Source organism: Lepus europaeus, chromosome 3, assembly GCF_033115175.1.
Source record: "Lepus europaeus isolate LE1 chromosome 3, mLepTim1.pri, whole genome shotgun sequence".
Lineage (NCBI taxonomy): Eukaryota > Metazoa > Chordata > Mammalia > Lagomorpha > Leporidae > Lepus > Lepus europaeus.
Window position 1 is genome coordinate 121419247 of NC_084829.1, and position 25812 is coordinate 121445058.

Genomic DNA, 25812 nt, shown 5'->3' on the forward strand with positions numbered 1-25812 from the left:
TCCTTTCTTGTCCCTTTTTTTGCCTTTTTTTTTTTTTTGTTGTTGTTGTTGTTGTTGTTAATTAAACATTTTGGTTTGGAAGATTTCCTTTTTTTTTTTTTTTGAGGTTTATTTATTTTATTTCAAAGGCAGAGTTAGAGAGAGAGAAAGAGAGAGGGAAAGAGAGAGAAGTCTTCCACCTGCAGATTCACTCCCCAAATAGCCACAATGTCTAGGGCTGGGCCAGACACATGGGTAGCAGGGGTCCAAGCACTAGGGCCATCTTCTGCTCTCCCAGGTACATTAGCAGTGAGTCATACTGGAAGAGGAGCAGCCAGGACTCAAAGTGGTGCCCATATGAGATGGGCTTAAACCCTCTGTGCCATCGCACCAGCCCTTTTATTGTCCACTTTCTGTCTCTTGCTGTTCTGGTGTCCGATGTCATCCTGGGATGCACGTCACTGCTCTTCCGAGGAGAACCAGTATTTTCTGATATTTTCCTTTTCCTTGGTTTATTCTTTCGTTTTGCTGGAATATATCTGAAAAGAGTTTCACTTGAAAGTATTGTGGTAGCAAAACTTTCTGATTGCTTACATGCTTGATGTGACTTATTTTTTCTGCCCTCACATTTGATGGATGACTTATTGTATATAGATTTCTAGGTGGAAAAAAGTTCCCCTAGATTTTTAACAACATTATTCCACTCTTTCTCATCATCTGGTCCTACTGATCATTTTGATGATAGTGTATGGGTTTTTTTTTTTAATTTGTTTTTATCTCTACACTGGAAAATTTAAATATGTTCTCTATATTTGTTATTTTGAGGTTTTATAATGACACGTCCAGTGTATGTTTTTATTTTATTCATTGAGCCAGACATACCATGGGCTCTCTCAACCTGCAGACATGCATGAAGAAGTACTTCAGCTGTAGAAGATGTCTTCCAATATTTACTTACTGCTGTCACTTCTCTTTTATTATCTCTACTCTCTTTTGATGTTGGACATCTTGAAGTAATTTTCCGTGTCTCATTTTCTCTTGTATTTTTCATTACTTCTTTTATAATTATATTATTCTGAGTTAGTTTTTAGTATTCACATTTTAATTTCCAAGAACACATTTGCTTTCTGGTTTTACTTTTTTATAGCATCCTGTTCTTTTGCCCTTGTTTATTTTAAGTATTCAATATATATCTTCTCAAATATCTCTGAGAATACAATAAGATATATTTTTAAAAGATTATCTATTTGAAAGAGTTACAGAGAGAAGAGAGAGAGGGAGGGGGAGAGGGAGAGGGAAAAAGAGAGAGAGAGGGAGAGAGAGAGAGAGTGAGAAAGAGATATCTTCCTTGTGTTGGTTTACTGCAAGGGCCAGGGGTGGGCCAGGCTGAAGCCAATAGCCAGGAGCTTCTTCCGGGTCTCCCACGTGGGTGCAGGGGCCCAACCTCTTGGGCCATCTTCACTGCCTTTCCAGGCATATTGGAAGGAGCTGGAGAAGTGGAGTAGCCAGGACTCAAACTGGCACCCATATGGGATGCTGGCATTGCAGGCAGTTGCTTAACCCACTATGCCACAACCCTAGCCCCTAGATACTGTTTTTTAAAAGATCACTTTGTTGATGAATTAACTCTATTTTTAGTGAGTTTCTGTAACATGAAGTTATTGCACTGGCAAGTTTTGTTTTAAAGTGTGTGGGTAGGGAGTTAAATGTTATAATTTTGGACCTTAAATGTCAGAGTTCCAACTCCCACACAAGCTGCCCTACTTTTCTAAAGAATTTAAACTTTATAGAGAAGAATGGCTGCCTATCCTTCTTTCCTTTCCTCCTTCCCTCCCTTCCTACCTCTTCCCCCTGGGTTGGGATGGGGATAATTACTAGTGATTGGATCTTTTGAGAAAGTGGTTGGCTGAGGGAGGTGAATGGAGGAGGATGCAACATATGTTGTCTGAAATTTTTAATTAATCTCTCCTTTTTTAGCTTGTACCTAATTTCCAGTCTTCCTTGTCGTTGGCACTTCAAAGTTCTCAATCCTTCGGATTCTGCCAGGCAGACTAGCTTTCTACTTCTGCCCTTTCTGTGTGTGTATTTTATGGCATCTTCCTTTGTCGTACTTTATCAATCGCTAATTTATCATGTTTTCACTTTTCTAAAAATTTGCTGACATCATTTCTTGAGCCTCTTTCTGTCGAGACCTTTCTGTTCTGTTTTTATTGTTGGTTTATACCACTTTTGTGTATACCTCCATTGTCATTTTCCTTGGTAATGGGGAAAGAGAGGAGACTGACACTCTCTTTCATCTACAATTTTTTTCTTGGGATAAAGATTACAAATATCTTTTTTCATTCTTATACATACTGATCTCTTCATTCATTCAAGAAATGTTTATGTCCTTAGCTCTACACCACGCACAGAGAATATACTTAAGAGAAAAAAATGGAATGTTTCTATTCATGAGGATTCCCATAGGGAAGATAAGAAAAGGGACAGACTAATCTCAGGTGATGGGCTGAGAAAATGAATTTGATATGACATCTAAAGAAAAACCAAAAAGTCTGTTAGTGAGTGACATAGGTGAAAGTGGGAAAAGGAGCTATAAATCTCTTAATTTTCATTCTTTACCCTTCTTATAATTGTATTTGTTAAACAATGGATAAGTATGGCTTTGAAAACAAAATATTGCTTATTTAAAATAACTTTAAAATATCAATTCTAAATCTTAGAGATATCACACTTAAATGTATACAATAAAATGTTAAGGCCTGGCATGAAGCTCAGAAAATCCATATCAAATCTAATTGAGTTAAAGGATTAAAAGTGAGTTCTGTTCAGCCAAATTTTTATCCCTCTTTTATAATCCAAACAAAAATGTTTAGATATTCTATATGCTCTTATCTACTGTGTTCCTTTGTTTTTCTCCTTCAATTTTCATTTACCTCCTTTCCTTTTCCTTGTCCATTGTCTTCTCTAACTCTATACTTGCAGCCTTTGCTTGTCCATGTTGGAGTCAGGTAATACTCAATGTATTGGTGACCACGGAAGTAGAATTTCAGAAATGTATATAAGATAATCATTGTAAATAATTGTAAGTTATTAGTACTAAAACAGTATTTTTACACTTTGTGTTTCTGTGTGGGTGCAAACTGATGAAATCTTTACTTAGTATATACTGAATCGATCTTCTGTATATAAAGATAATTGAAAATGAAAAAAAAACTTGGTGTTAAATTGGAAATTGCATAGAAAATTAATCAATTTTTTAAAAATATCATGTCTTTAATGTGCTGTACACTGTTATTTAGTGCTATAACTAGTACTCCAACAGTATTTTTTCACTTTGTGTTGCTATGTGGGGGCAAACTCTTGAAATCTTTACTTAATATATACTAAACTGATCTTCTGTATATAAAGAGAATTGAAAATGAATCTTGATGTGAATGGAAGGGAAGAGGGAGTGGGAAAGGGGATGGTTGCGGGTGGGAGGGAAGTTATGGGGGGGGGAGCCATTGTAATCCATAAACTGTACTTTGGAAATTTATATTCATTAAATAAAAGTTTAAAAAAATTGTAAGTTATTAACTTTATATTATAATGCTGCATGTATTTCCTAATATCTCATTGGACTCTTAAGATTGCATTTTTTTAATTTAGTGAAATAATTTTTTAAAATATTTAAGTAAATGTGAATCATACTTTATGAATATTCCAGAATCCTATCACCCTGATGAATCACTGAAATAACTGAGATAAATAATGTACCTTTAACATCATTCACATACTTTTTTAAAAACCATAACTTTCAATAGAAGCACTTATTGTGTATTCATGTTTTATTATTAATTAAAACACATTGATATTAACAAAGGGGAGAAAAGCAGAGCCTAGGGAATCCAACTCTCTGAATTAAATTTAGTGATGTAATTTCCCTAAGAACTAGAAATCATAATACTAGGAAAGCGGAACAAAGGAAATTAATCATATTAAATTCCATTTTGAGCCCTCTGAATACCAGATTCAGATTCTTTAGTATAAATTTCTCTAAGAAGGTCTTTTTCTACATGCATTTGCACTTCCCAGCAATAACTGGCATGAACAGCAGAGGGAGCTGCAGGCACAGGCAAAATTATTTCAGTGCCATCTAACCAAGCTTGGGCTTACTCGCATGCATACATGAAACTCCTTACAGTGAGGGTGCAGCAAAGCATATTGATTTAAATAATTGGGATCTTTCTTTATTCTAAAAAGTTCTATGAAAACGTCAAAATATATTCTAAGCGGCCATTCTTTTTTTTTGTTGTTGTTGTTTTTGACAGGCAGAGTGGATAGTGAGAGAGAGACAGAGAGAAAGGTCTTCCTTTGCCATTGTTTCACCCTCCAATGGCCGCCGCGGCCGGCATACCGCGCTAATCCGAAGCCAGGAGCCAGGTGCTTCTCCTAGTCTCCCATGGGGTGCAGGGCCCAAGCACCAGCCGCGACGGCCATTGGAGGGTGAACCAACGGCAAAGGAAGACCTTTCTCTCTATCTCTCTCTCTCTCTCACTATCCACTGCCTGTCAAAAATAAAAATAATTAATTACTTAATTAATAAAAAAAAAAAAAACAATGCAGAGAACTGGTTAAGCCACTATGGAAGTCAGTCTGGAGATTCCTCAGAAACCTGTATAACCCTACCATTCAACCCAGCCATCCCACTCCTTGGAATTTACCCAAAGGAAATTAAATTGGCAAACAAAAAAGCGGCCTGCACCTTAATGTTTATTGCTGCTCAATTCACAATAGCTAAGACCTGGAATCAACCTAAATGCCCATCAACAGTAGACTGGATAAAGAAATTATGGGATATGTACTCTATAGAATACTATACAGCAGTAAAAAACAATGAAATTCAGTCATTTGCAACAAAATGGAGGAATCTGGAAAGCATTATACTCAGTGAAATAAGCCAGTCCCAAAGGGACAAATATCATATATTCTCCCTGATCGGTGATAACTAACTGAGCACCAAAAAGGAAATCTGTTCAAGTGAAATGGACACTATGAGAAACGGTGACTTGATCAGCCCTTGCCCTGACTGTTGATGAACAACTTAATACATTATCCTTCTTAGTATTTTTTTTGTCTGTTCTACTTAATACTATTGGTTTAATTCTGTAATTAATACAGTTATTCTTAAGTATTGAAACTTAACTGAAAAGTGATCCCTGTTAAATATAAGAGTGGGAATAAGAGAGGGAAGAGATGTACAATTTAGGACATGCTCAAGCTGACTTGACCCAAATGGTAGAGTTAGAAACATACCAGAGGATTCCAATTCAATCCCATCAAGGTTGCATGTACCAATGCCATCTTACTAGTCCATTTGATCAATTTCTGTTCACAATTGATCATAATTATAGGACTAAGAATCAAAGGGATCACATAAACAAGACTAGTGTCTGAAAATACTAACCGATAGAATAAAAAAGGGAGAGAACGATCCAACATGGGAAGTGGGATACACAGCAGACTCATAGAATGGCGGATGTCCTAAACAGCACTCTGGCCTCAGAATCAGCCCTTAAGGCATTCAGATCCAGCTGAAAAGCCCATGAGAGTATTTTAGGCATGGAAACCCAAGACACTCTGGCAAAAAAAAAAAAAAAAAAAAAAAAAAAAAAAAAAAAAAAAAAAAACAAAACCTAAATGAAAGATCTCTGTGAGTGAGATCCCAGTGGAAAGAACAGGTCATCAAAGGAGGTACCTTTCTCTGAAGGGAGGAGAGAACTTCCACTTTGACTATGACCTTGTCTAAATATGATAAGAGTCGGTGAACTCAAAAGGTTTCCATAGCTTTGGCAACTCATGACAAGAGCCTAGGGTGATTACTGATGCCATAAACAAGAGTGTCAATTTGTTAAGTCAACAACAAGAGTCACTGTGCACTTACTCCTCATGTAGGATCTCTGTCCTTAATGTGCTGTACATTGTGATTTAATGCTATAACTAGTACTCAAACAGTATTTTTCACTTTGTGATTCTGTGTTGGTGCAAACTGTTGAAATCTTTACTTAATATATACTAAATCAATCTTCTGTATATAAAGAGAATTGAAAATGAATCTTGATGTGAATGGAAGGGGAGAGAGAGTAGGAAAGGGGGTGGTTGCAGGTGGGAGGGAAGTTATGGGGGGGGGGAGCCATTGTAATCCATAAGCTGTACTTTGGAAATTTATATGCATTAAATAAAAGTTAAAAAAAATGCAGAGAAGGTTCCTAAGGGAGTTAAGAGTGAATCAAGACGTGAGCCATTCAGATGTTGTTGCAGTTACTGCCTAGATCATGGATGGGATCCATCAGCAAATGCTAGGATAGGAATGGATTACAACAAAGAGTCAATTTAAGCATAATCTCTATTTTACTGTTCTTGCTAGTAATTTTATACAGTAGAACACTATGCTAAGATAGTCTTGTATACCAATAATTTTGATGACCTATGATATTAGTTGTAAGTGTCTTTGTCTTCCTACCTTGGTACCAGTGATTTATATGGAATCTATAGTTTGAATATATTTTAATGACTTTCAATATCAGTTCTTTTTGACTTCCTGGTTTGACCCAGAGAAATACCAATAAGTTTCACGTACTCCCATGTGTTTCAAAAGACTAAAGGCAGTGAGATGAAACTCAGCACCAAAAGCTATGCAAAGTGACTTGTGGGAAAGGAATGTAAAGAAAACACTGGATGTTTTGTCTAGAGCATAATAATTAGGACAGATAATTAAAGTTCTGGTTTTCAAATGTTTGAATTGCAAAAAAAGGAAATTTTGATGTGCTGTTTCAATTTTCAGTAGTAGATAAACATGTATATAGAACTAATTAAAATTGACCTATTTGGGTTTTTAAAAAATAATAATATATGTACAAGATTGAGGTCATATTCAGTTCTGTGATTTTTTTGTTGTTGTTGCTGTGGTTGTTACTATGAGGGTAAAGGGGCAAATCAAATATCCTAAGTTCTTTTTATGGAGAGTTTTATAATCACTGCAGCCTACTCTGATCTTTCATTTTGCACTGTTCCCACTAATATTTACTCATTTTCTAATTATTTTGAATATATTTATATCAAGCCTTCATTAAATAATAAGGTCCCTTTAGTAGGGACCACAAATATTGTACATTTGTTTTATTTGTCCATGGGACTTATATGATTGAGGATACCAAGAAGGCACTCAAAGAACCAACCCAACAACGTATTCCATATCTCAGAAGTGAAGATGTGAGGAGCCAGATGAAACCACTACCTGTGGTGCTGGTGACCCATATGGCGCTGCTCTGCTTCTGATACAGCTCTCTGCTGTGGCCTGGGAAGGCAGTGGAAGGTGGCCCAAATCCTTGGGCCCCTGTACCCACGTAGGAGACCCAGAGGAGGCTCTTGTCTCCTGGCTTCAGATTGGCTCAGCTTCAGCCATTGTGGCCATCTGGGGAGTGAACCAACGAATGCAAGACTTCTCCCTCTCTCTGCCTCTGTCTCTAACTCCACCTTTCAAATAAATAAATAAATCTTGGGGGGGGGGGGGGAATAGAAGAAGTGAAGATGCGAACAGCATGAAATGTAAGCCTCGCACATTAGTTAATGGACAGTGAAAATTACAAACAAGGCTCAGAAGATATCTGAGAACTGTTTAAATAAACATTATTTTACTGTTTCAGTTATTTAATAATACCAGGGAACATTTATTGGACATGTGCTTTTTTTTTAAGATTTTATTTATTCATTTGAGAAGCAGTCAGAGACAGGGACAGGGAGAGCCAGAGAGAAAGGTCTTCCATCTGCTGGTTCACACCCTAAATGTCGCAACAGCCAGACTTGGGCTGATTTGAAGCCAGGAGCCAGGAGCTTCCTCTGGGTCTCCCACAAGGGTACAGTGGCCCAAGCATTTGGGGCATCTTCCACTGCTTTTCCAGGCCATAAGCAGACAGTTGGATCAGAAGAGGAGCAGCCAGAACATGAACTGGCGCCCATACAGGATGCTGGTGCTGCAGGCGAAGACTTATTCTGCTAAGCCAAGTGCCAGCCCCAGACATCTACTATTACATAACTATTTAGTCACAATAAATTCTTATTTAAAATTTTACAACAATCTTATGAAGTATTATAAATGAGGAGGCTCACAAAGACCCACAGCACACTGTTGTATGTGTGTGCGTGTGTGTGTTAAGATTTATTAATTTGAATGGCAGAGTGATAGAGAGATGAGAGACAGACAAAAAAAGAGATCTTTCATCTACTAGTTTACTCCCCAAACGGCTCTAATGGCCATGCCTGATGTAGGCCAAAATCAGGATCCAGGAATTACAACCTGGTCTCCCATGTGGGTGGCAGGGGCCCAAGCTGGGACACCCTCCACTGTCTTCTTCAGCATATTAGCAAGAAGCTCCCTTAGTAGCAGAGTAGCTGGGACTCAAACCAATCTTCCAACATGGGATGAAGACATCACAAACAGTGATTACACCTGCTGTGCCACAGTGCCAGCCCAGACAATCCACTGTTACTAATAATAGGGCCACTGTTCAAATATTTCTCTGTCAAACTACAAGCTCTTCTATTATATTTTCCACCAATATCAATATAGATACAATTTTCATTTTTAGGTTAAATATGTGTATTATATAAACAGAAAAATTACACAAACACAAATACAGTAAGAATAAGAAAAAACAAAATACACATTAGTATTAGCTAAGCCAATCTAGGATGACCTATTAAATCTCAAAAATAAGTTGATTTAAAAGTTTGGAATTCTGCAAATTTATTTTAAAGTCCCAAAACATTAACACTGACCTTTTTCAATGGAGAAACAAAAGCTTTTTTATAGGTGGTATGGAAATTATTGGACAAGTGTTTATTATTGAGGAAATCAAAGTTCATAATAACAAAGTACTTTCATTTCTATTACATGTTCTTGTTATTCAAACATTTATTTATTTATTTAAAAGTGTTACAGATAGAGAGGGAGAAAGAGAAGTTTTCCATCTGCTGGTTCACCCCCTGATGGCCACAGTAGCCAATGCTGAGCCAGGCCAAAGCCAGGAGCCAGGAGCTTTATCCAGTTCTCCCATGTGGGTACCAGGGCCCTAGCACCCGGGCCATCTTCCGCTTCTTTTCCCAGGCCAGTAGCAAGAAGTTGGATTGGAAGTAGAGCAGCCAGGACTCAAACTGGCACTCATATGGGTTGCTGGTGTCGCAGGCTGCAGCTTAGTGTGCTATGCCACAACACCAGCATCAGAATGTTTTTTTTCTCTTCTTACTAATCGACTCAGGAGTTAAGACTAGGGTACTTGGGTATTAAAAAAAAAGACTAGGGTACTTAATTAAGGTCCATTTTCTCAAAATAGCATCTTCTTTACGCTTCTTACAGTAATGGTGGATAATGTGATGCTGATACTTTTTGAATAGTCCATCTTTTAGTAAACAGAATATATATATATATCATGATAAACACATTTGGAGAACCTACTATTCCAGGGTCCAGTATTCTGAGGATGATTTTACTAAATCCCAAATACATAGTGTTAAATAATGAATAAAATACCTTTAGAGTTCAGCATACTATTGAGATCTCCCATTGGAAAGAAATCCTTAAACCAAGTCATAAAGAAACGGAATGGATGAAAACTCAGAGGAGGAAACTCCTTCTCCTTTTATTTATTTCCCCCTTTGTTTCTTTCTCCACATTATCCTCCTTATCAGTTTTAAATTTTTTTAAGAAATACATACTAACACAAGCATTAGCTGTCCCTGTCACACTTACATGTTCTTAAGGATTGTCCTACATCCTTTCTTGACACCTGTAAGAAATCATTTCTGTGCTAACTTAGGAGCATGCATTTATGTCAAATCCAGTAGTGAGCTCTGGTTATTAACTTAGTTATCAGAGTGTTATATTAAAATCTACTCATTTTATTCATTTTTTGAAAAATATTTACTGAGCTCCTGTAATACTCCAAGTTCATATCTAGAATTTTGAGTTACATCAGTGAAAAAATAAAGATCCCTGCCTCTGATCTAAAAACAGAAAAGGGATTGGAGGTGCCCCACTGCATTTACATAATCAAATTTTAAATAGGCTCATTGGTGGAGCTGGTGTTGTGCCACAGTGAGAGCTGGATGGAGTTTCTGGCTTCAGCCTGGTCCAGCCTCAGCTGTTGTGGCCATTTGGGGAGTGAACCAGTGGATGCAAGATCTCTTTCTCTCTCTGTTACTATGTCTCTCAAATAAATAAGATAAAAAATCTTTAAAAAATTATACTCGTTAGTTTAGTCTCATAGAAGACATTTGAATAAAGACTTAGAAAAGTTATCTCTGAGAAGACAGGCAAAGAGCATCCCAGGTAGAGGAGGTGTCAGTGCAAAGGCCTTATAGCAAAGTGTTCTTGACTACAGCAAGAAGTCCAGTACATCTAGAAAGAAATGACAGTGATAAGAGATGAGCTGAGGTGAGAGGTGGGTGTAGGGGGTTGGGAGACAGGTTACACTTATAGGCATTGAAAGGACTTTTGATTTTACTTGGTAGGAGATGGGGACACTTTATAGGGTTTGGAAAATAGGGATGACATTTTCTGATGTATATTTGCGATTAAAAGCAAACAGCATAAAACCATGCAATTATCTATTAAATGATCATTTAAAATCAACCATCTGCAAAGGGGAAAATATGGTTTAGCATTCAAAACATCAACGTTCAGTTTTTTTTTTTTTTCCTTTAGGTATCAAATGCATATTGCATGTGTGACAAACATCACATGGATAACCTTAGTTTTATATACAGAAATAATTATCTATTCACCTAGGCTTAGAATAATGCCTAATATCTTCTCTTTAATTTTTGGTTATTAAAGTAACTGGTACTAATAGTCACTAAAATGTGTTTATAAGTTTACCCAATCATTATAAATCAACCAGATTTGTGAACAATTTTGATTATAACTGCTTTATTCTGCAGAGCACTTGAACTTTTTGGATGACCAGCAGTTTTGGTTCAGTAGAAGGTCATGAAGTTCCTGCAATGGGTATGTTAGGAGTATCAGCTTCAGGGCCTCCAGTAGTACCAGTGTGCAAAACAGAAAGTGTGACTAGCTTGACCCAGGGCTAGGAGAAGGAGTCTGACTTCAGATTAGATGGGAGTGGCCAGCAGATTCACTTGCTGCAGGTCTATCCAGCCTAATACTGATATCCAAAAAAGGGCAGCTAAGGAACCCATAGGCTCACCTAGTCTATCACTTTGCAAAGGCTGTCATGACATAATATAACTGGTTGCCTTAAACAAGTTTATTTGCTCGCATTTCTGGAGTCTAGAAGTTCAAGACCAAGGAGCCAGTAGGTCTGCTTTCTTCAGAGGCCTTTGTCAACAACTTGCAGATAGCTGCCTTCTGCCCATTTCCTCACACTCTAACCCCTCAGCCTGTGTGTTTCCCTGACCTAATCTCTTCTTAGAAGAATGCCAGTCATACTAAATAGGTCACCCCACAATCTCATTTCATCTCAATTACATCCTAAAAGTCCTTATCTCCAGATACAGTCACATTCTCAGGTACTGAGGGGGGCTTGTGATTTTAATATAAGAATTCTGAGGGAACACAAATCATCCGATAACAACTAGCATCAAAATCCAAATGATCTATCTGGTGAAACAAGATTCAGCACCAGAATATGCAGTTACCTAACTCAGCAGTAGGCAAAGCAGGGGAACCAAAATGTGTTTGTGTTTGTGTGTGTTTTTATTATGGATTTTGAAATTTTAAAATAATATTAAAAGGGTAATTATGGGAAAGGCATATTGAACTTTAGTACTGAGCTTTCTTATGATAACAGAATCTTAATTTTTAACTGACCTCTTGCCTACCTGGGGAGACCCTAGGTAAAAGCTTGGGAGCAGCACATCCAAGTGGGTTGGTATCAGAGGCAGGGCTCTACACTAGTATGCAAACTGGAGTACAAATCAGAAAAGTATGACTGCAGGCTAGCTTTAGATTCGAGAGCACTAAAGAGAGACAGAAGAGGAGGCTGCCTCTTAAGACTGGGATGCCACGCACTCATTAGAGGCATCAGATACAAGAGACTTGGAATGCCAGATTTGACTTATTTAGGGTTATCACAGAGTGGGTTGAAAGACATAGTCTTCCATGTGGAGAAGTTTCTGAATTAAAACTATGAATCTACGAGAATGTAATCAAACGTCTTTGGGTCTGGATTTCAACTGATATTTTTGTAAACTGTAGGTCCTTTCTCACAGCTGCGTAGGACCAGAGATAGGCGCTGATAACATTAATTCAGTGAAAAATAAATTAGAACTAAAGTAGTCCAAAAGCTTCACATAACGTATTTTCAGTCATAATGCTCAAAAAGTCACATATAGTAAAATATAGTCTTCTGGCTTTGCATTAATGTGCTATGAATATACCAAAGAATAAATACATATCCTTTCATTTCTATCCAGGAGTCAAATCTTCCTTGAAAACTAAATATTAGATTATTTTCTGTCAAGCTTAAACATTTGCCATTGTCATAGAAGCATGATGTTGACATTTCTGGTTGCTAGGAGACTCATGGTGTTGGATACATATACAATAGCATTCTGTTAGCTCAAGCATGGTGCTTTTTAATCCGCAGCACTCTCCTTTTATATTCTGGTAAAATAACGAAAAGTACAGACTTAGCATGCAAATTATATATGAAAATCTGAATTTAGTGATACAGAAAAATAAAACCACTACTGTTTAAGAATATGTACCTAAAGATTTTCTGTAGCAGCTTTCAGAATAAAAATAAAGCCTTGAAACAAACTGGATGCCCACCTGTACCAGAATGATTGAATATATCATACTGCATAAATATATATTTACAAATATATATAAAACATGGAATGCCATGGGTTCATTAAAAAGGAATAAATTATATCTATGCCAGTTGACTTGAAAGAATTTTCACATGTTGTCTAGTACAGAAAGCAAAATGCATAAAATCCTGTATATGTACCAGTGTTCATAACAGCATTGTTTACAGTAACCAGAGGTTGCTGCAAGTGTCCACTGACAGATGAATGGATAAACAAAATGTGGTATATATGTAAATATATATGTACATACATACATACACAAAAACATGTTATTGAGCTATAAAAAGGAAGGACAGGGGCTGGCACTGTGGTTCAGAGGGTTAAAACCCCAGCCTGAGGTGCCAGTATCCTGTATGGGTGCTGGTTTAAGTCCCGGCTGCTCCACTTCCAATCCAGCTCCCTGCTAATGCACCTGGGAAAGCAGCGATAATGGCCCAATCCTTGGGCCCTGCATCTATCCAGAAGAAGTTCCTGGCTCCTGGCTTTGGATCAACTCAGCTCTGGTCACTGCAGCAATTACAGGATTGACACAGCATATAGAAGACCTCTCTATCTCAACCTCTCTTTGTAACTCTATCTTTCAAATAAATAAAATAAATCTTTTTTTAAAAAGTAAGGATATTATGGCACATGTGAGACCATAGATGAACCTTAAAGAAATTATACTAATTGAAATAAGTCAGTTATGAAAAAACAAATCCTGTGTGATCCTACACATATGAGTTACCTAAAGTAGTTAAATTCATAAAGACATAAAGTAAAATGATGGTTGCCAGGATCTGGGGAAGACATAAATGAGTAGTTTTTGTTTAATGAGTATGGAGTATCATATTTGCAAGATGAAAAGAGTACCAAAGATTGGCTGCATAAAAAACATTGTAACTGTACTTAACTTGACTAAACTGTATCCTCAAAAATGGTTAAGATGATAAACTTTATGTTATGTATATTTTACCGCAATTAAAAATACCTTTTTAAAATTGGGAAAATATATAAAAACAAAAATATGCCAATAAACCTTTTATATTTATATTTGTATAGGATTATCAGTTATGGACAAAATTTGGAAGGCTGTCATCAGGTTATCAAATGGTTTACTTTGTATAAACATGCAATGGAAGGATGGTAGGTGGTTCAAGTAGATCAAGAACATAAATGATACACATCCTATGTGGAAGCAATGGGAGCTCTGCACAAGCAATGCTGGAATATCTTTATTAGCCATAGTTGTTATCAAATATATTGAAGTATATCACTACTTACTAATGCCAGTAAGGTCATATAAAATATGTATATTATATTATAATATACAAGGTCATATATAAGAATCTACAACATAGCACTGAAACTAAATTCACAGTTCAATGACAACATCTATTTTGTTGTATCGATTTCAAGAATTTGGCCGGATTTATACTCTTGAGAACTAATCTGATTACTTACCATGATCAAATTATTTTGGTAGCTTCAAAGAGCTAGGTGACCATCATGTTGTCTCTCTCCACACCTCATCTCCAGGTAGAATACTACAATGAACATAAATCTCAGGTGAAATTCTATCATAGATACAAACTTATATTAGGAAAGAAGCACAAAAGTTGTTTTCCTGCTCTATAAGTCTGATGAAGTATGTTGCCAAGATGTCCCCGCATTTTAAGAGCAGGTTTCAGCTAACTTTCAAGGTAGTAAGTTGACAAAATCTGGCAGTACTAACTTATACTCTAGAAAAAAATGGGTCTCTGCTTTAAGCCCAGCATTTTAGAGAGGCTTGAGTAACATAAACATACATTTTTAAAGATAAATGTATTATGGAACAAATTGGCACCTGTGTCACTTGTGATCCAACACTCTGTGTTGGCGCAGTACAACCCTAAACGTCACTCAAGTGACTAAGGGCTTTAGGAAAATGTTTCTCTTGCACCCTTGAAACACAAAGTTTATGGGTTGTGGTACTTTCTACCTATGTCAGAAATAGAAACTGCTTCAGAGTAAGAGTTTTCTTAAAATACTTACTATAATTGGATTACATATTTAAAGTATATAATTTGATTGTATTTTCAAAATATTAAATTCAAATGTAAAACATGTACATAATTTTAAATTTATAATGCTTTGTACTGATTTTTAATTTTATGACAATTATGAATATCATATTACTTAAAATATGTGAATATTAAATTTTCAATGTTTAACATTACTTTTAAATAACATTTTAGAAAATATAATCAAATTTGGTTTTTAATTTGAAACATTTTTAATACTTATATAATTATCAACAGACAGCAACTATGCGACAGTCTTGATGATGACAATCTATTAAATTTGCTGATATAAGAGCAAGAAAAAATGCTACAGAATAAACATGACTTGTTAATTATGTATTTTATTAGTCATTTAAAACATCACTGCTCCTAATTAAATCTGATTTTCTCCAATATTTTGTCAACCTGGTGTCTTATGAAAATCGTGCTTTTATAAATATCTTTTAACATCGTTATGATGAACACATATTTGTCAAGGAAGCAGAATAGCCTATATTACATTTAAGAATTTGTCAACTTGATTGCTGATCTTTAAAAGAAATAAAATGGTATGTAGGTCTCCATTCCTTATGTTTCCCCTGAAAATTCCCTGAACACAAGATCTTTGAAAATCCTGAGATTAGGGTATCTTCTGAAGGGAACAGGCTCCAGGTCAGGATAGAGTAATTACTTCAGTAATAATGTAGAAAGCCAACATACCGTTTTAGTCAACACATATATCTTTAATTTTTTTCAATTCACCAAGGAAAAATCATTTTGACGTCCACTTATTAACAAAACTTTTAGTGTTGGCACAAAAAAAGAAAAATTAAGATAAGGTCTTCAAAGGTTATACCTTTGATAGTCTTTCAAATGCTAACTCATCACCCCTGGAATATGCATTCTTAACAAAAGAATTTCAAATGTTAACAAACTACACTTATGGTGCAAATTACAACCAATTATCACACAATATAAAGTTGCTTCAATAGTACTATGTTAAAGGAAATTATGGCAAATGTAACAATCACCATATGAAAGACCTTTACAAATCCAGAGTTCTATTAATAACAAGTAATTTTTAATGTATCCTAGTAAGGCCAACTTTGATCTGAAAGATGAGAAACCATTCAGCACTATCCTAGAAACAAATTTCAAGGAAATGGCAGTTATACCTTATATTTGACTTCTACTGTCCTCATTGCACTGTGAGCCCACACAGAAAAGTCATCATTTCTCTGTATAGCTGGCACCTAGATGCTCCTTACAGTACTTGGAAAAACTTTAAAGAGGTTGGAGATGCTGCAGCCCTTGCTACCACTCCCTATGTCCCCCTCAGGTCATGACACATCAATGGCAATGCCTACCTCCTGAAGCCAATATCTCCAATCTAATATTCAAGATATGGGTAGAATTCTACAGTCAAACCATATAATTCAGCTCATTTAATCTCTGAGGTGGCTCTAAAATATTCCTGTTATCAGATGATTCAACTAAAATGATCTTTTAAACACCATTCTCTCAAAAGATGAACTCCAAACACTCGTATCTTGACTAATACCTCCATGTTAGAACAAGACCAATCCCAGGGGGATGGAAATTAGAGCCCTAACACAATTTTAGTCTAGTGGAAGTAAAAGAAGGCTTATATTGCAGGCCATTTTTGCTAATCTATTACACTTTTCTAATGCTTTTAGCTCTTTTCAAGCCTTGAGGTTTTTTTCTTATCAACAACCCTCTGCAAGCATCAGGGCCTTCACCAGGACCTTGAGCTGTGGAATATACACACTTCAATTTATCAGCCAGCTGCTGGAGGGCCTATTCTCTGCTTCCAGAAAGGCTAAAAAACTACATTAAATGTTTTAGAAAACTCAGGTACATTAGCTGCTATAGAAAAATCTTGCTTAGTTTCAAAAAGCTCTACTTCCTGTCCAATGTCAATACTTAGAAGAGGCTGGAGCTAAGAGTGACTAATCATCCTGGTTGGCCTAGGGCTGACAGAGTACCTGGGACATGTAGAACTTGTGGCTATAAAGCTGGAACATCATCACCAGAACTTGGTGACTGTTTGGATTCAAGCAAGTTTGGCATAGAGTCTAAGGTGAATGTGCTGCAGTTCCAGGCTAAGCTTGGCACACTAACATATTTCCCTAAGTTTCTCTGGCTGATAATTTTTACATGTAAGTTAAAACCTTAGAAAAAGGAAGGTTCTTCTTTGATTTTCTTAAAAAAAAAATTAAGAAATTAACTTTCACAGCCTTCTAACTCCCCACTTACTCAAAGACCTCTACCCTGAGGTCTACAAGAATTTTGCTATGGTTATTTGTTTAGAGGATACAATTACTTCAAAGCTGGACCTCTACAACATTCTATTAACATCTGACATTTCCAAGTTTCTGGTATTTCCTCAGTACTGATAGTTCCTTAAACATATGCCTGAGTTGAGTTATCCTTGAGCTCTCCTTGTCATTTCCTTCTCTTGCATTTAAAAAGGTTACAATAATTGAGGCAGTAAGTTGTAAGGGTTTCCATATTATTAGGTACAGTTATTTGTTCGTCAAGGGCTTTTAAAAATTGAAATTGTTCATTTAACAAACATTTATTGAGTAGTTCCTATGTTATTAACACTGTATTGCCAGCGCCGTGGCTCAACAGGCTAATCCTCCACCTAGCAGCGCCGGCACACCGGGTTCTAGTCCCGGTCGGGGCACCGGATTCTGCCCCAGTTGCCCCTCTTCCAGGCCAGCTCTCTGCTATGGCCCGGGAGTGCAGTGGAGGATGGCCCAAGTCATTGGGCCCTGCACCCCATGAGAGACCAGGATAAGCACCTGGCTCCTGGCACCGGATCAGCGCGGTGCGCAGGCCACAGCGCGCCAACCGCGGTGGCCATTGGAGGGTGAACCAACGGCAAAGGGAGAACTTTCTCTCTGTCTCTCTCACTGTCCACTCTGCCTGTCAAAAAAAAAAAAAAAAAAAAAAAACCACTGTATTAGGTGCCAAGGATACAAGGATGAATGATGAAAACAATTTGCCAGTCAACTAAGGTTGCTGAGAAATAAATGAGCAAATGCAATGTAGCAAATATTATGAAACACTAGTTCCAAAAGCTAGGAGAGCAAACCGAAGGAACATCTAATCCAGATTTGGGATAACAGAAGACTAGATGTATAGTTAATACTTATTTGTTCACATATTGATTAATTCAACAAATACTGACAACTGAAGCACTGTGATAGCTCCTATAGATAAATGAATACAAATATGACATAGTCTTTGTGTCAAGGAAGCTTCATAGTGCAGTATAACAAAATTCATGTAAATAAATAATTACAATATGTTGTAATAAGTGCCATTCTAAATGTTACCAAGGAAGGTTTCACAAGACATGACTTCTATATGGACTTGTACCCAACTCTGAAGTTTAAAGAGGAACTGGGGGATAATGAGGAAAAGAGAGGGCTCTCCGGGCAGAGAAAAGAGTTTGTGGAAATATACAATGTGAAGGAACATGAACAGTAACTACAGTAAGCATATCAAGAGTGGCAAATGGTAAGGTTTGCAAAGAATGGTAGAAAATGACTGGAATGATATGTGGCATTAGATCACTGAAAATCTTTTATGCCATTTTATGGGGTTTCAACTTGTTCTAGAGATTACCTAGTTTTAAGCCAGGAAATGACCTTTTAGACTTGTTCTGGAAAGAAATCTATAAAGAATGTGAAGGTGTTAAGGGCCAGCGCTGTGGTGCAGTGGGTTAAAACCCTGGCCTGAAGCACCGGCATTCCATATGAGTGTCGGTTCTAGTCCAGACTGCTCCTCTTCCGATCCAGCTCTCTGCTATGGCCTGGGAAAGCAGCAGAAGATGGCCTAAGTCTTTGGGCCCCTGCACCCACGTGGGAAACCCGGAGGAAACTCCTGGCTCCGGATTGGCGCAGCTCTGAACGTTGCAGTCATCTGGGGAGTGAACCATTGGATGGAAGACTTCTCTGTCTCTACCTCTCTCTGTAACTCTTTCAAATAAATAAAATAAATCTTTAACCAAAAAAAAAAAAAAAAAGGAGAAGAAGAATGTGAAGGTGTGCTGGAGGAAAAAGCAATACTGTACACTATGAAGTTACCAAATATTTTCACATACATTTTATATATGAGGAACTAGAGATGTAAAGTGATGTAAAGTTATCTAAGATACCCCATGTCATTCCAAATGTGAAGAAAAGCAACACCTTGCCCAGATAGAAAGTAGGTAGTAACAGCTATGCATTTTACCTTTAGCATCAGTCTTCCTGTTCTTGAAAATAATCTTAGAAAAGCTAATTCTGGATGCACTGTTGAATCTGGCTATTTTTGCATAATTAATTGGATATATTTGGAACAATTGACAGCCAATGATTCGAAACACCTTCAGCTGGTTGCTGTGAGGATTAAATGATATGACATATATAAGTTTACAAACATTAGTTGCTGTATCACATATATCCCTCCCTCTATCTTCAGCAAAAAGCCTAATGTTGAACATAATGGCTCTATTCAATAAATATTTTCACATTAGAATTTCTGTATATTCTATTTATTACTGTATTATATTACGTAGATCCAGGAAATAAACCAATCCAAGGCTGAATTTTGTATAAAATTGTCATTTCCGGCTTGTGTACATATTTTTATTTTAATATTTTTATTTACTATGCATGAAAATGTCCATGGTCTAAACTAAGATCTACTCATTAATATTTCCCCCACTATATCAATCTATCTAAGCAAATAAGACTACATTTGTAAAGTACATCCAAGAAAAATTTTTTTGCGGAAACGCTTTTAGCCCAGAAGTTTAGATGCCGGTGTTCCTTATTAGAGTTCCTGGATTCTAAACCCAGCTACGGCTCCTAATTCCAGTTTCCTGCTAATGCAGATACTGGGAAGCAGCAATGAGTGCTCAAGTAACTGAGTGCTTGCCACCAATAGAAGACCTGTACCGAGTTCCGAGCTACAGCTTTTCTTTGTCTGTCCTGGCCAATGCGGGCATTTGGGAGTGAACCAGAGGACTGAAGCTCTGTCTTTCTGCCTCTCATTATTAAAGAATCTCAAAACGGAAAGTTATTTAATTAAAATAGCATAAATAGGAATAATTCTTTTTATGCTGGGCATATAGTAGGCACTTGCTGGGCGAATTTAGCAACGGGATTCAGTTCCTGGCTTTAAAATAATACATATTCATTAATGAGTTATCTAAACTGTTCTTTTTGATGAAACAGGCTATTTTCTTCTAAGGAAAACGTAAGTTTTCATTTCGTTAAGTTTCATTTCAGGGCCTACCATATCATGCCCGAAGGCTGCTCTCTCCTTCCCCGCCCCACGAATTATTCCTTCCGCTACACTGGCGTAAACCACACCTTGTCTTCCAAACCTATGACTCAAAAGCCTCCAAAGACTTCTGTAGCCTCCAGCCACAAGCTACCAAACCAAGCTATCTCCACGTGAAACAACCAAACACTGTCTTCTGAGCCCAAACTCCGATACAGCGAAGGCTCCCGTATAAAAGGCGAATGAGAAGGCAGCGCCCCCTTTTGCTCCCACCCCTCCAAGACTCAGCATCCAATCATTTTTCAGTGTGATGCGGCTGGCGTCTGGGATTGGCCAGGACCTGGACCAGCGCGCGCCCGGTGCGGCAGGCGGAGCACAGGGAGCCCCGTCCGTCACGTGCGGCCGCCCGGCTTCCCGGCTTCGCAGCGCGCCTGGCGGGGCAGGGGGGGGCGGGGCCCGACAGCTGCTGCGCCTGCGTTGTGGGCGTTCTCCGGGAGCAGCTGCCGCCGCCGCCGCCGCCACCGTCGCCACCGTCGCCGCCGCCTTTGCTACCGCTGCGTTCGGGTGTAGAATTTGGAATCCCTGCACCTCGTTAACAATGAAGCAGAGTTCGAACGTGCCGGCTTTTCTCAGCAAGCTGTGGACGCTTGTGGAGGAAGCCCACACTAACGAGTTCATCACCTGGAGCCAGGTAGGGTCGGAGCACGGCGGCCTCCGAACCCCCGAACTAACCGTCTCTTCCCTGTCGCTCTCTGCCGCGGGATGGTCTCTCGCGGCCTGCGGCTGGATGCGCTCGGCCGGGCGCGCGGGTGGCGGTGTGACGCGGGGCCTTGGCGTTCGGCCTCGCCGGGGACCCCCTGTATTGTTCGCGCGGGGAGCCGCGGGGGCCGGGCCGGCGCCGCGCGTCTCAGGCCGCGGTGGGGGAGGGGCGGCGCGCGGGGCGGCGCGGCGCAGGCGGCCCCGTAACGGTCCGGCCCGGTCAGCGTTCGGAACCAGCCCGGCAGAGCCAGGCAGCCGGCGAGCGGAGGGCGCGGAAGCCACGTTATTGCACACTCATCCTCCGCGCGGGGAACGAAGCGGGAGAGGAGCGGGAGCCCCGGGCCGGTATCGTCCACGCGGGGATTTGTCGGAGGAAATCTTTACCCTGGTGACACGGGCGCGCGCTGCACACACGCACTCAGCTTTGTATCTGGGATTTTTGATGAGGAGGGCAGTCAGGGAAGTGGGCATGTGTTCAAACGCATGTTAGTTTATCCGTAGGTTTTTTAAAATGTTACGTAGAAAATGACAGACTAGGCTTTGGAGATTGTGAGCCATTTGTATAAATGGATTTTTATGATCATTGTGTTAAAAAGTGCTAATAGACGGGTGTTCGATAGCTTAGTAGCTAAAATGAATCACTGAACTTCACTAGTTACCAGCCGAGTGGTATATAGATGCCCTGATTGCTGGTTTGATCCCAACTCTGCTTCTAAATAAAGGTGACCTTAGTTGAGCCCCTGATCTTGTCTTGCCCAAGTTTCATCATCAAAACGTCCATAGGTTGCCTAGGTGACCTCAGGATTCCCTCCTACTTCCAATTACAAAGATTCTAAGAATGAGTACATCTTATAATGCGTTTGCATTATGATACTTCTAGGCTGTTGGAATAATTTTTTTGAAGGGGACTGGGTTCTTTTATTGTCGAGGAGCCCTTGTTGGTGTGTGTGGGGGGAGGTATTTTCATCTATGGAGTTCTTGAGAAGGGTAAGTGAAAACTACCTGCATAATGCTTGGCACCTGTTAAGTGCTGAGTAAATGTTATCTACCCTCCTCCCTTTGATTTCTCTCCTTTTCCTGTTACAAGGAACTTTCAGTTTTATTTGTCGTAACAGGGAGCACAATATTGAGTACATGAAGTTTAATTTGAAAGGTTTAATTTTCTTGTGATCAGTGTTATCAAGTGGGTTATCTTTTTACTCAGACATAACCTCACCCCCCAGATATGTGTGTATTGAGTTGATGAGTTCTGTACAGTTGTTCAAAGAAAGGTAAAAATAAGGGAGCCAGCCACTAGCTTGTCCTTAAAATAAACAGATGTCTCATGCTTTTCATCACTCAGAAGGATTAAAACTTGACAAGGATGGATCGGCACAGACTTACTAAGCCACGTATTCATGTTAGAGATTGACTAAGATTCTCTCCTCACTCCAGCTGACTTTATCAAACCTTTTTAGCCCGGATGGATCTTGTTTTTATTACCTAGAAATGGTTCTTAGATATATTGATAATTGGTTTTGATGTCAATGACAGATCCCATGAATTCTAGTAGCCAAAATATTTTATCAATATTCCTACTTTCTGGGCAGTATCAAGTATAGGGCATTTTATACCAATCTGCATTATTTTATGCATTGTAAGCCAAACAAGTTATTCATCTTTCTCACCCCATTATTAAGTCTAATCATATGTTTTAAACTACCCATTTTCTAATATGCCAACAGGACAATCAAAATGTAAAACTCAGGTCAGTATGCCAGAGGTACAGATGTTTAATAAATGTTTAATGAAGCAGTGATATCCCTGGAAAATACAGTGAGGGTAGTAGGAATGATAAAGGTAAGACTGTTTTTGAAAAAAATGTTGGAGATCATCTAGTTTTTAGTCTCATCCTTGTATAGATAAGGATTTGAGGGTTGGACAGGATAGGTTACTAGTACATAATTACACAACTAGCCCAGATTGGAGAAAGGACTCTGACATAGATTTCTCAGCTTCCAGGTCAGTCTCACACCTTAAGCATTAAACTTAACACAGCTTGGCACCATATTTAGTTTTATATCAAGATGTTGCCCTCCACAAGTTGGAATAGTTCTGGATAAATGTCTAGGGCCAGGCCTAGGTGGTTACGGCAACTATCTTGCTTTTGCTCTTCCACAGATTTTTCTGGAAGCAGTGCAAGGTAAAACTTTAATTAAACAAGGATGTTAGGTGGAAAAAGAATAAGTTACTCTCAGGTTTTAAAAGTTGCTATTTATGGTTATTTCTGGTTTTCTTCAAACTTGTTGTGGTGAACTTCTGTTGAGGTAATTTAGTATTATCTGAGTGAAAATCGTATTAAGACCTTTTAGAAGAAGCAGATGTTTTGGGAACCAGACAATTTTTTATGCATTTTTTTTACTGGTGGAAAATAATTTATTCCTCTAGCTTGAGTATAAAGCAAGGGAAGAAAAACCCTTACCAGATACATTTTGGAAAGCTTGGTTTAATATTCCTAAAACTTATATAACTTTATAGTTTTCCATGAAACTTGTCATATGCCAAAATTGAAAAGTGAAATATCTTCATTCTCATAATTAGATACTCTGATCAAATTTATTCTCAAGGTGTTATTGACTATAAAATTGTCCTTAGAGCGATTGTCTTTAAAAAATATTGTACATGTTACATTTCAAATTTTTCTATATTCACCCACAAAACAAAACAACAAGCTTTATGCCTTCCTTCCCTCTCCCATTAAAAAAAAAATCCCAATAATTTCAACATTTTATATAGTTACTGTTGGCTCTGGTAGGCAATACATTGCCAGAATCAAGGACAGAAATGGTACTGTCAGAGAACCTAATAGCCTAAAGCAGTTTTAAATGTAACAAGGGCCTAAAGAGATGACACATGTTTAGCTTGGAAGCAACTGGGGAAACTTGATACTCGGAGACAAGAGGTTGTGGAGGTTAAATAGAAGTTCTTGCCATTGATGGTGAAGAACATTCTTTACTGTTAGTGAAAATTTAGTGTATTTTGATGTGAATTACTATAATAAAAGAAAGAAGAGCTAAAAGATCATTGTTTTGTTATGTTCTTACCCTTGTCTATTCTTCAGATTATTTAATAAGACCAAGTGATTTCCACCAAACACCTCATACCCATCTGTCCCCATTTTTTCTTTTTTGTGTCCTTTGGCATTCTCTACTTTCTTTCCCTCCCAAGTCAGCAGAGATGAATCAGGAAGAGGGAGAGGTAGCAAAAGCAGAATTTCCCCAGTGTTTTCTAGCTGTTTTGGATGAATTTGAGTGGTAGTCTTCTTAGATTTACCAGTGCAGTAGTGCTGTTTTGAATATCACAGGAACCACTGTATTATTCCCATATCCCCAAATGAAAGCAAGAATAAGTATGTTCAAATAGAGATAAAATACAGTGGAGATGGATCTGTAGAAAGGTTGAAAGACTGACTTACAGTTTATTTATGTACATAAGAGAATGAACTGAAGACTAAGAAGCACTGGTTGGTGGTAAACTTCTATAAGAAGTTATAGATTGACTATTGAAGTTTCTATTCTGAAAATGTTTTAAAGTAATGTGGCTGAAATTAGATTATTAGTAAGAATATTTTGAGATTAACTTGGGCAGTACCAACCAACTGTTACTACTCTTTGGTAGCTTGGAAACATTTATGGGTAAGGTTTAAGGAGAAGGTGGGTAGCTATTTCCTACCCCACTCAGTAGTGGCTTTCTTTCCCTTGTCAAATGTTTAGAGAGAAGGGGATGTTGTGTGTTACATTCCTTAAGCCTTGCAGTTTTAGATGGCAGGTGGAATTTTTTTCACTCAGGTTTTCCACTTGAATATAGACTGAAGGACTGAAGGAGCCATAAGTAAAGACACGGAATGATAAGAGTGATTGTGGAGTATATATATGAAAGAGAGCATAGTCAAGAGCTATTCACTCTTCCATTTGATATAACCCAAGAGTTGAAATTCTAAAAATGTAATTTGGTCCATTTGGCCAAAGATTCATTTAGTAAATTAGTCACAGAGACTTGAATTTGTTCTGAAATCTTTTATGACAAGTGTGTGACATACTAGGAGTTTGTTCAGTAGTGAACCAAAGTGCCTACTTTTATGGAACGTATTATATTCTAGTGGAGGATACTGGACTGTTAACCAAAAAGCAAGAAAATGCAAGTAATATATATTCAGTTAGTGGTAAATGCTCTAAGGAAAATAAGAGTAAACAAAGTATCTAGATTTGGATCCAAGCAAGACAGAAGCCACACGGTATTTTTTCTTTTCTTTTCTTTTCTTTTTTTTTTAATATTTATTTATTTGAAAGGCAGAGTTAGAGATCAATCAGTCTTTCATCTGATGGTTCACTCCCCAGATGGCCACAACAGCCTGGGGTGGGCCATACCTAAGCTAGGAGCCTGGAACTCAATCTGGGGTCTCCCACATGGATGTCAGGGGTTCAACCACTTTGGCCATCTGCTGTTTTCCCAGATGCATTAGCAGGGAGCTGGATTGGAATTGGAACAACCAGGACTCAAACTGGTGTCTCAAGCAGTGGCTTAACCTGCTGCACTATGACGCTCTTTCCAACCACACAGTATTTTCAAGGGAATTTTTTTTTTTTAAGATTTGAAAGGCAGAGGCAGAGAGAGAAACAGAGGTCTTCCATCTGCTGGTTCACTCCCTATATGGCCGCAGCAGCTGGAACTGTGCCAATCTGAAGCAAGGAACCAGGAGCTTCTTCCATGTGGGTGCAGGCGCCCAAGGTCTTGGGTCATCTTCTGCTGCTTTCCCAGGCTATAGCAGAGAGCTGGATTGGAAGTGGAGCAGACGGGACTTGAACCGGTGCTCATATGGGATGCTGGCACTGCAGGTGGTAGC

The 25812-nt window shown here is 38.3% G+C and overlaps 1 protein-coding gene across 2 annotated transcripts in view; it reads left to right on the forward strand.

The window, feature by feature from the left end:
* Positions 1–20670: 20670 nt before the first annotated feature.
* HSF2 (heat shock transcription factor 2) overlaps positions 20671–25812 on the forward strand; it is a 34349-nt gene continuing 29207 nt past the window's right edge. For both annotated transcript variants that reach the window (XM_062186704.1, XM_062186703.1), the window contains exon 1: positions 20671–20862. In XM_062186704.1, the coding sequence (XP_062042688.1) occupies positions 20770–20862 (93 nt within the window). In that variant the 5' untranslated portion in view covers positions 20671–20769. The remainder of the gene's footprint in view (positions 20863–25812) is intronic.